This window comes from Hyalella azteca, unplaced genomic scaffold (genome assembly GCF_000764305.2).
Source record: "Hyalella azteca isolate HAZT.00-mixed unplaced genomic scaffold, Hazt_2.0.2 contig1206, whole genome shotgun sequence".
NCBI classification, from domain to species: Eukaryota; Metazoa; Arthropoda; class Malacostraca; order Amphipoda; family Hyalellidae; genus Hyalella; species Hyalella azteca.
In genome coordinates, this window is record NW_025931532.1 from 1 (window position 1) to 12,061 (window position 12,061).

Here is a 12,061-nt window from a genome sequence, read left to right on the forward strand (position 1 = left end):
CCCTACCCTCACCCTACCCTCACTCACCCTGAACTTCTTGCTGCGGTGGAACTGATAGTTGCAGAGCTCGCAGGCTGGCACCTGACGTGAGCGACTGCTGCTCACCTCCAGCCACTTCTGCTCACACACGACGCAGTTAATTGGTATGTTAAGGTATGCGGGGTAAACATAATAACAAAATTGACGCAGTTAATTGGTATGTTAAGGTATGCAGGGTAAACATAATAACAAAATTGACGCAGTTAATTGATATGTTAGGGTAAGCAGGGTAAACATTATAACAAAATTTAGATACCTACGCTGCTATGGGTAAAACGCTGCCGTTTTACCATTTTGAACATCAAATAAGATTCCAGAAAATATAATTACGACTACTTTACTCCGAATGCTAGTCCGATCAATCCCTACCGTACTCCTAATACACAGAAAGACAAAATAACGCAATTGATATGTTAAGGTAAGCGGGGTAAACATCCTAACAAAATTTAGAGTCGCCCCAGCAGCTGGTACTCCAAATCAGAAGCTGACGCGCCTGTAAATTTTAACTGGGTAGGTACATGAATGTGTAGAGTGCAAACAGGTATATGAACATGGGCACGGTAAACAGGTGTGTGAACGTGGGCACGGTAAACAGGTATGTGAACGTGGGCACGGTAAACAGGTATGTGAACGTGGGCACGGTAAACAGATATGTGAACGTGGGCACGGTAAACAGGTATGTGAACGTGGGCACGGTAAACAGGTGTGTGAACGTGGACACGGTAAACAGGTGTGTGAACGTGGACACGGTAAACAGGTGTGTGAACGTGAGCACGGCAAACAGGTATGTGAACGTGGGCACGGTAAACAGGTGTGTGAACGTGGGCAGGGTAAACAGGTGTGTGAACGTGGGCACGGTAAACAGGTATGTGAACGTGGGCACGGTAAACAGATATGTGAACGTATGCAGGGTAAACAGGTACATGAATGTTTAGAGTGCAAACAGATACGTTAACGTGGGCACGGCAAATAGGTACGTGAACTGCGGTGACAATGTCAACAACATAGAAAACATCACTAATGTTACTTGTAAATCCACATCTAACAATACAGCGTATTACTGTATCCCTTCATCACCAGAAAGCAAGGTCTAGACACCTCTAACTACCACTAGTACTATCAACTCCTGTTGATACAAGAAAGTTGACGTTTACTATGAACATCATTAGCTATTTACACGAATGTATAAACGCCTTTAGCAGACAGTAGCATAAAAAATATAACTCAGTACCCACTGCAGTGAGTGACAGAGANTATCGACACCTACAACTACACTAGAAGAAGTTAGTGTGTTGCATGAATTCACGAATGGGTCGAGGCAATGAAAATTTTATTACACGATTTTCACGCTAACTTTTGAGAAGTTTTCTGCTAACTTCTTTTTTTATCTGCTAACTGCTTTTTACCTTCTGATTTTTTTGAGAATTTTTTTCGCTAACCTCTGAGAACTTTTCACGCTAGGTATCCTATCAGAGTTTCTAAAAGTTAAGTAATAAAGCTCTGTTTACAGTATGTGAAGCGTGCACCGAAATTAATGCACTCCATGGTGCCACTCACCATGAGGCAGCCGTGGTGGATGTACTCCATGGTGCCACTCACCATGAGACAGCCGTGGTGGATGTACTCCATGGTGCCACACACCATGAGACAGCCGTGATGGATGTACTCCATGGGGCCACTCACCATGAGACAGCCGTGGTGGATGTACTCCATGGTGCCACTCACCATAAGGCAGCCGTGGTGGATGTACTCCATGGTGCCACTCACCATGAGGCAGCCGTGGTGGATGTACTCCATGGTGCCGGCACACCGGCAGGGGGAGATGAGAGCCTCGCTACCCTCGCTCTCTGGCAGATGACAGATGCGGCAGAAGGGCAGAGACGCCGTCGAGGACGAGCTTGACAGAAAGCCTGTAATGACAGAAAGCCTGTAATGACAGAAAGCCTGTAATGACAGAAAGCCTGTAATGACAGAAAGCCTGTAATGACAGAAAGCCTGTAATGACAGAAAGCCTNAGAAGTTTCATTCAATGTTCATACAAGATTTTGTACAAAAGCATCTCGTCAACCCCACATTTTACGTAGTATTGACGGTAAATATTCAAACAATTCTAAGCTTCGCTTTACGATCCTGGTCAACTAAAAAAATTATGGTACCCATACGTGTATTTCGATTTATAATGTTTAAGTCAGCATTCTTCCTAACTTCTTGTGCTACACTGTGGAGTAATCGTAATGTTTAAAATCTTTCGACTACAAAAAAAATAATAATAATAGAAGTTAATATAATTTAAAATCATTCAACTTTTTTTAATCTAATGTATATTTTACAATATTTACATCCATAGGTTTTTAAATCAACTCATAAAATAATTTTCGAACAAGACTTGCTTTGCATGAAACTTGTATAGAAATGATCGTAGTTTCTTGGATGTAGAGGCCCCTGCTTTGATACATAAATAAGATTTGCGAGTGAGTTAATAAACAAAAGTTTGAGATGGAACGATTTTTCCTACTCAACGTCCAACCTTGTTTCAACGATAAAATAAATAAATAATATTAAATTAATTAATAACGAATAAATGACAAAAATAAAAAAAATCATTTTAAACTAATCAATTAAATTGTTTGATTAAAAAGTAAGTCATTAGTATTTAATTACGTATAATATTGACGCAATAATATCAACTTACTGGATTTCGGGAAGGAAGGAATCTTCGGCAGCGCCTGAGAGAACACATCCAGCGGACGCCTCGGCGCTAAGTATCTGAAATACGAATACAAATTAACGAGGGAAACGAAAAAACACAAATTGAAAACAAAAATTACAGAGGGTAACGAAAAAACACGAATTGAAAACAAAAATTACAGAGGGAAACAAAAAAACATAAATTGAAAACAAAAATTACAGAGGGAACTAAGTCAAAGCGCGACTGCTCGCAGAAAATTGGCCTGATAAATGCACAAAGAAATAATAAGAATGGAAAAACTAATAGAATCTGAAAACAAACATAGAAAATTGTACCTTCAAAAAAGGCAAACATTTGAAAAAAACATACACTTGAATTATGCCTAACATTTTCACTAACAAAACCGCAGTAATATTTTCACGCTAATTACGAAGCAAAAAAATCGTGATTTGCATTCACAGGTTATGATCAGCATGGAGGTTATGATCAGCATGGGTTGACATGGACTCACCTGTTATCAGGACTGTTATCCTCTTCACCCTCATCACCCTCTATCCTGAAGGTAGCTTTAACACCCTCGTCACCCTCGTCAGTAGCAGCGTCTGGGGAGAGCTTGGCTTGGTCTTCGTCCACATTTATGATGATATTCGCTGCGTCGTCAGTACGATGATGATCATTTGTGATGTCATCACGCGGGTCATGAGGTGACGTGGTGTGAGAACTCGACGATGCGGTGTCATGGCTCAGGGATGTATTCCTACATGATGGAGAGTCGTAGAACGTAGATGTAGAATCCGGACAAACTGATGAATTTATACTAGAAGATTTATTTATACAAGTTCTTGGATCCCGGTAAGACGATTCCAAAGAAGAATTATTTTTACACGAAGACGAATCTTCACAAGAAGATTCATGGCCCGAGAATGTGGCTTGACAACAAGATGTGTTCTGCCCGAAGGACGCGCTCGTATTGGTATGGAAGTTTGGGAAAGTGTCCCTACAGGATAATGTGTCCCCGTTACAAGACGTGTCGACGTTACAAGACGTGTCGACGTTACAAGACGTGTCGACGTTGTAAGATGTGCCCCCGTTACAAGACGTGTCGACGGTACAGGACGTGTCACGCCACGCGGTCTTGGGACGACAAGCGCACGAGGAGTTCGTCCCCAGCGGCGACGCTCCTGAGGTGCTGGCTTCCTCCAAGAAGGGGGAGACGGACGAGGAAAATTGAGAAGTTTTTCTGCAGGGGGAAGAGAAGGTGTCTTTGTTGGGGGATGTGTTGCTCCTGTTGGGGAAGGATAAACCCGACGAAGGGTACCTGAAGACCCCATGACTCGATCGTATCCTCACTGAGGACTGGGGACTTGTATTGACGCTTGAGTCACCGCACGCGCCAGAGTTGGACGGGTTCATGATGTCGTCGCCCGCGTCACTTTCGCACCCGCTGTCCATACTCGTCTGAGGCTTGGGGCTCTTGCCCCCCGGCACCTGCAGGCTGCTTGCTTTAGGGATCTGGGCTGGGGATGATGGAGGGGAATTGGTAAGGGCTGGGGAAAGCAGTCCACCCAAAAGAGGAGCTTCTTCGTAGTTAGGCTCCGCCATCACTGAATGAATAAGAAATGGCCAAGTTCTAGAAAGATATTGACGAAAATTCTCAGCCTAAATCAATTTTTCAGTCAAAATATACTTTTGCATGACGCAATAAAGAAAATAAATCTATACGGGCAAAACCTTGATTTGCGCCATATAGCCATCAGAGGACTAGCAATCGAGAGCACAGCGGATCGTGTATACGAGTTGCCAACTTAATAGAATTTCGGGGATTTAGATCACATGAAATGATTCCTTTCTCATTTAAATTAGTGTCATTTAATGCTGATCGACTAGATTTAAAACTTTGGAAATAGTCAACGATATTTCAATAAATTTACGGCCGTATTTTAGCCCTTCGATGACTCTTTGTTGCCTTGACAATGCAAAATGAGATGAAAAATACGATAACTATGATCAAAATAAGATAAGAAGAATTGGCACGAGGTAACAGCCTGACCACAGCGAAGGCATGACCTAATAACGACATTCATTCATTTGTTAATTCATTCACAAACAGTAAAAACCAAACCCGATAAATTACTATATATCGTAAGAGCTAGTCAGGGAATAACAGCACCGTATTCTGGGGTGGCGTTAGGATACTGAATTCATCCTGGAACAACGAGATCGTATCATGACACTTCAGTAAAACTACAAGCAGGTAATTGGGTATCAATTCAAGTCATTAATTGAATCGTAATAACTAATTCCAAATCGGCGCATACTAATAAGTAATAAAATATGCATTTAAAAATTACTTTTTAAAGACAACACTTCCGAAGAATCCAGTATCTTGGATATTACATGTGTAAAATGAATTTCTAATTTTATTTTCAAATGTTAAAAAAATTGTTTTTCAAAATTTTTTTAGGATAGGCCTATCAAAATTTTGTAAATTTTCAAAATTATTTAGGTATTCTGTCAACTGTTTCATGCATTGTCTCGGACTTTATGCAATTGTGCAAAATTTCAGATCGATTGGACAGGTCAAATAGTGTCATATATGGATAATAAGATATGTAGCAGACGAAATTATTTTAAATTTGTTTAATTCATAAAATTATTTATTCAATCAATTGATTCATTCATTGTCTCCAACTTTACGCAAGTGTGCAAATTTTTAGATCGATTGGAGAGGTAGAAGTGTGTTAAATATCGATTATGGGATTTGTAGCAGACAGACAGACAAACAAGAAGTGAAGTTAAAGAGAAGTGTTGTAAAAATCCGGTACAATTACTCATAGGCAGGACAAGACGCAATTCCGGCGAAATTTATAGATTAAATATAATGAAATAATTACCATAGATTAAGTTTGCATTTGTGTGCCTCAACTCGAGCTTACTAAACTAGTTGACATCTGATTGCTGCTATAAATGTGTTGTTAAGTAGTGGGATGCTAGTTATTATTCATGAATGTTAAAAAATCAGGTCAAAGGGGACGCGAAATATTAAAATAACGTAAATAATATACGTTTAAAAATTACTTTTTAAAGATAACACTTCCAAAGAATCCAGTGTCTCCAATCTTAAAGATGTATCATGAATTTCTCATTTAAATTAGTGTCATTTAATGCTGATCGACTAGATTTAAAACTTTGGAAATAGTCAACGATATTTCAATTAATTTACGGCCGTATTTAAGTACTTACGTTCACTTAATCATAGACAAGAAAATAGAGCGTAAGTACTTACGTTCACTTAGCGAGTTTTGAAAGTATGGCCCCTGGATGTTACTATAAGTGTGTAGTTAAGTAGTGGGATGCTGGTTATTATTCATGAATGTTAACAAAATCGCGCCAACGGGGACGCGAAATATTACAATATCGTAAAAAATAATTAGCAATTGTCAGCAGTATGGAGAGCTACACAAATAATTATACCTATGCCCGTGCTATGGCGTTATCAAGTGAAGCGACGCAAACATTATTAAGGTTATATATTTGAGCAACGATAAGCATTGTTTCAATGCAATGCAGTGTAGAAATAAAGACATTGTTTTAATGCTATATTGAGCAGCGATAAGCATTGTTTTAATGTTATATTGAGCAGTGATAAGCATTGTTTTAATGCAATGCAGAGTAAAAATAAAAACATTGTATTTAGGTATGTTATATTGAGCAGTGATAAATCATTCACGCTTATCGGCACAAAGCCAGCAGATTTAAGATAACGCTGACCGAGCAACACGTACCGAACGTGGTTTCGATTTGAATCTATTAAGCAAATGCAGTTTTTAATTGCAGGGCCTTACCCAAGTCATCTTTCTTAAACAACTGCGAAACTTTCAGAAGAACTTTCTGCGTTAAACCTTTGAGATTAATTTTATAACACAAATATCGTCAAATTCCGTAAATTGTCATGAAATAATTAAAGAAAATATAAATATAATAACACCAAAATTAGAAATATTTCATTCAAAAGGGAATGTGTATAAACCCGTCACGCACGGTCGCAGCACGTATTATACTAACGTCTTTATCAGCGAGGCTTGACCACGCGTATCAGTGTGATGCTATCTCAGCTCGCATGGAAAATCAATTACTACTACCAATCATATCATTCTTTCAGGAATAAATGTATTTCCTTCCCTATAACTATTGGCAATTAAAATAAATTGCTTGTTAATAGATTATTTCATTTTAGAGATTATTAATCTCTAAAATGAATTAAATATTAATCTATTTCATTTTAGAGATTTAGAGATCATTTAATTTAAAATTATGCTTAATTAGCTGAGATTTTCATTGTTTTTAAATACTTGGTTAAGAGGAAATGTAAACAAACTAAGAAACTAAATATCTATAATGTGTCATAATATATTTATTGAAGAGTTTTTAAGCATAATTACTGAAAATGAGGGCATAGTCAGCTTTTAATAAAAAAAGTAAATAAAGATCAAGATGAAGAATAGAATTGTTTCTATTTTGTATAATGCGGGAAATTTTATAATACCCACGAGGATGATAATTGGAACATCTTGATGCACTATATTACTCAGACCTGGGCCCATACTTTCAAAATAAGTTAAGAGATGGTAAGTTCATCAGCCAATCATTGACGGCCTTTCAAGCAAAATCCACCAATCATAGACAAGAAAATAGAGCGTAAGTACTTACGTTCACTTAGCGAGTTTTGAAAGTATGGCCCCTGGGCCCATACTTTCAAAAAAGTTAAGAGATCGTAAGTTCATCAGCCAATCATTGACGGCCTTTCAAGCAAAAGCCACCAATCATAGACGAGAAAATAGAGCGTAAGTACTTACGTTCACTTAGCGAATTTTGAAAGTATGGCCCCTGCTGTACTGCGACCCGAGACAGACAATGATTCTCGCGAAGTGCAATCTTAATGCTAGCGTTCATATAAGATTCTAGGTATATCTGATATTCGCTTCAAATTATACATCAACAGAAACAATCTCGTCACTACAGAATGAGAAAACACGGGTATCAAAATGTGAGACTTTTACTTAATATAATCTTCACAAGACATTAATACCAGCTACGTGACGACATATAAGTCAAGATTGAAGAAATTGGGTCGAAGAGACCAAGAAATGCGAAACAAATACTTGCTAAAGATAAGGAATATATAAATGCAGTCGAGAGAGAAGACAAAGCAATTCTCGACTCAATACACCATTCGAATGTAGAAAAATTCCTTTAAATAAAATGTCCAGCACTCCCGTACCCGTTGAACTCTTGAACCTCGGACACTCGATCTTTTCTAGGAACTCGAAGAACCATTTTCTTCCGTATCCGTATCCTTTAATCCGCCAAATCACGTTGTCATAATAGTGACACTTTCTACACGCAGCATTTCCCAAATAAAAATTTAAGGTGGCGTATCGATGATTATCAGTGGCTATAGGTGGAAATTATAGGTGGAGCACCGATGGCGCATCGATGGCGTGTCCGGCCTATGTTCCACCTATCACCTGCCGATGGCCACCCTACCCTAAAAACTCTTCTTCCACAATTATACGCTCTTTCTAAAGGCAAACTAGGTCAGGATGACCAGCACAAGGGCAAAATGTGCGCTTTTTGGACAAGTTTTTCATTTCTGTGACTTTTAAGCATTCCTCGAGAGCGCAGGTTGCAACGATAAGTTCGAAATAACTTGTCTTGCGTAGCAACAACCTTCACTGCCGCGGGAATTTTCGGCTCTCGAATACGATGCAGTATAGTAACGCTGCCCTCTGGTCCCTCGTTTAGAGTGGGGTCTAGAAAATGCAGGGAATGTGAGTAAAAAAATTTCAATTGTATTATGTTAAATTTAAGTTTTGAAAGAGCCATCGCAAGCTTTGAAAGAGCCACTCATTCGTAGCTCGATCTCATTAGAATTTATAGCTGATAAATAAACATAATTACATGCTTGAAAAATAGAGTTTATAAATGTATTCTGAAAACCCTGACAAGAAACATTATTTCAGGGAATTTAAAAACCCATTAATCCAATACACCGAAGCAGCGAAGAACTTCATTAAAGAATAATTATAGTTGCGAGTCATCAACCTGAGGCAGGGGGCAAGAGACTGTATCTTATCAATGAGCTTCAGCTTTGATTGCGCAATTACGTAGATCTTTTGATCTCACCAAGAATTGCACTGAAATGATCCGTGTACTATGTACCTCTAGCAGTATTTTATAAATAGTTGCATACTTTCATTTTTGGTAGAAACAGTAATGACAATCAATGACTTACGAAGCCAGTACGGGTTATTATATTATAGCGTTTAGCACGGTATATCGGGGACTCTTGTTTTATTCAAAAATTAAATCACGATATCACGATTCGACGTTATTTTCAGAAAAGTTATTAGATTTTAATACATTAAATTTCACTAACCAGAAATACCAATGCACCACATTTATACCAGTTACACCAGACACCATTTTCATTTCAAACCGTGAAAAATGCGTTAAATTTTATCACTGAAATCTTTTTGTGTCATAATTAATGAGGAGCTTTTACATATTCGAACAAAAAATTCTAGGCAAATAATTCCAAGGCTATGAAAGGACTTAAATTTAACTTTTTCGGATTCAAAACATTGTCACGGAAATGAAATGAGTTGAAAATCGTCATGAGAAGCTTGTTGAAGGGGAAGGGACAGTAATGCACTTCTGGTCCATAACACAGCATTGCTACACAACATTGTCACTTCCGATCAACTGATTTTTAAATTTTTCTCATTTACATTTGACTTCACAGTTCAAACTGTCTTCACAGACAGTTTGAATTCCTAAAAATATTATTGCAGGAAAAAATTGATTGTTTAGAACACAGTTGCCATTTTTCTACATAGATAACGCTATTAACACGTACAGAGAGTGCGCAAATGCGGATGTAGCCGTTACTTTTTTGACTGAATTAAAATTTAAAATTCGTATTCCCAATTTTTAAGAATCTCAAATTTATGGAAAATGCTGTTCGTTAGCACTAGTTACAAATAAATATTTAAAAAAATGACATGCCAACGAAAGTGTTTTCAGTTTATTTTCCAAAAGTAATCTTAAAATAAGAAAAATGAATTAACATTCAAGTGTGTTTCAGAAAACACCTCGTCAAACAAAATCACTCGTTACCTTCTTTTGCAGGCGTGTTTTTCAATGCACAATGTTATTCGTACGTGACATGCATTATACAGTGACGCATGTGATGACGCGTAACGCATAGGTACAAAGCCAATCCATGGACCCAGCCACGTCAGGGCGGGCGATGCTCGATAGATAACAAGGCTGGCCATCGATGGCCATCGGTAGCCATACAGGCGGCCAGCTGGGTGCGAATATATCACTGTTAGAAAAAACGGTGAAAAAACATTCCCACTGGCGTTCTAGTGGCCGGTCGCCCCGTGAAAATAAACTGTTTCGCCGTTTTTATCAGATGTTTTACGGATTTCTAGTGTTACTGTCTCTTATACACATCTAGATGTGTATAAGAGACAGCACGTGCACNTAAGAATTGTTGTAATGCAATGCATAGTAGAAATAAAAACATTGTATTAATGTTATATTGAGCAGCGATAAGAATTGTTGTAATGCAATGCATAGTAGAAATAAAAACATTGTATTAATGTTATATTGAGCAGCGATAAGAATTGTTGTAATGCAATGCATAGTAGAAATAAAAACATTGTATTAATGTTATATTGAGCAGCGATAAGAATTGTTGTAATGCAATGCATAGTAGAAATAAAAACATTGTATTAATGTTATATTGAGCAGCGATAAGAATTGTTTTAATGTCCACTTCCACGACAAGATTTTAATGTCCATACACACACGACAAGAATGAAGTACAATAACCGTTTAAGCTGTACGGATTTTCTGCACGTTACCTGTTAGTTTAATGCAACAACTGTGAAAAAATTGTTTAGGAGCTTTTGTAATGAGTTAGTGATATTTGTTATGAAATAATGCAGTAGCAACCGAAAATATTCACTGTGTTTGCATTTGCTCTGCAATATCGCTGCATGCAATGTCGCTGCATGCTAAACAGCTCACGCTAAACATTTACATCGTTGCTAATGTCGCTGCATGCTAAACAGCTCACGCTAAACATTTACATCGTTGCTAATGTCGCTGCATGCTAAACAGCTCACGCCAAACATTCACATCGTTACTAATGTAGCTGCATGCTAAACAGCTCACGCTGAACATTTATATCGTTGCTAATGTCACTGCATGCTAAACATTCACATCGTAGTGAGTATGCATACTAAACAGCTCACGCCAAACATCTCATGTAGGTATATCGTTGCTAATATGCATATAAGACCCAGGCGTTATCCGGCAGGGGGTGGCCACGAATGGCCTGAGGAGACCTCCACACACTCAGCAGACATCCGGTCACCGTCCTGCGTGGCAACACGTCTTCTTTGCCCACAGCAACTGCAAAACATCTTCTCAGTACCTTATGCCTGGTAATTTATGCATTCATTCAATTAATTTTTAAATAATGCTAATAGTATCGTCTGCACTGTTCATGCTATTTGTACCATTCGCTTTGTTCAGGATACCAACCGTCCCATTGTTATCTTAAAATATGCTATCTCATCAGCGCTATCTTAATGCTATCTCAACAGCGCTATATTAAATGCTATCTCAACAGCGCTATTTTAATGCTATCTCAACAGCGCAATCTTAATGCTATCTCAACAGCGCAATCTTAATGCTATCTCAAAAGCGCAATCTTAATGCTATCTCAACAGCGCAATCTTAATGCTATCTCAACAGCGCTATGCAATCCAAAATTATTAGCAAAAAAAACATCAAAATCAATACCTATTCATTATGTGTACCGCATGTGAATTCTGAAATAGTAATTGACTCAGTCAGAAGTTATTTAACTTTACATTAATGTTTTGTTAATATTAATTAACAGAACAGAAGTGTTAATTAACATTTTGAGAGCGATGATTAAGTACTACGTCGCGAACATCAAAGCGTATAATTTTCCCCACATTGTCACGGGGCAGGAGGGGGAGTTGATGGGGAGGGGGGAGGGATTACTGCAGGTATGCGAGCGTCACACGCCGGAAAAAACGACCCCCAAACGCCACATAATTCCCAGGGACAGACGGATCCTTATGAGAAAACGAGCGAGCTTGAACAACCAGATAACGGCTGCCTCCGGGAATACAGAGAGGCAGAGGCTGGAACATCTAAAGGTTAAAATTAAGGAAACTGAACGACAGTTGCAGGACTCACACGAGGCCGAGCAACAAATTGCAGAGG

At 38.4% G+C, this 12,061-nt stretch overlaps 1 protein-coding gene across 1 annotated transcript in view; it reads right to left on the reverse strand.

Moving 5' to 3' along the window:
- Positions 1–27: 27 nt before the first annotated feature.
- Positions 28–12,061, reverse strand: part of LOC108670791 — a gene marked incomplete at its 3' end in the record, with an annotated part of 35,396 nt that continues 23,362 nt past the window's right edge. The window contains exons 2-5 of the mRNA XM_018158284.2: positions 3,240–4,332; positions 2,732–2,805; positions 1,807–1,949; positions 28–117 (exon numbers count right to left, since the gene is read on the reverse strand). Coding sequence (XP_018013773.1) covers positions 28–117; positions 1,807–1,949; positions 2,732–2,805; positions 3,240–4,330 — 1,398 coding nt within the window. The remainder of the gene's footprint in view (positions 118–1,806; positions 1,950–2,731; positions 2,806–3,239; positions 4,333–12,061) is intronic.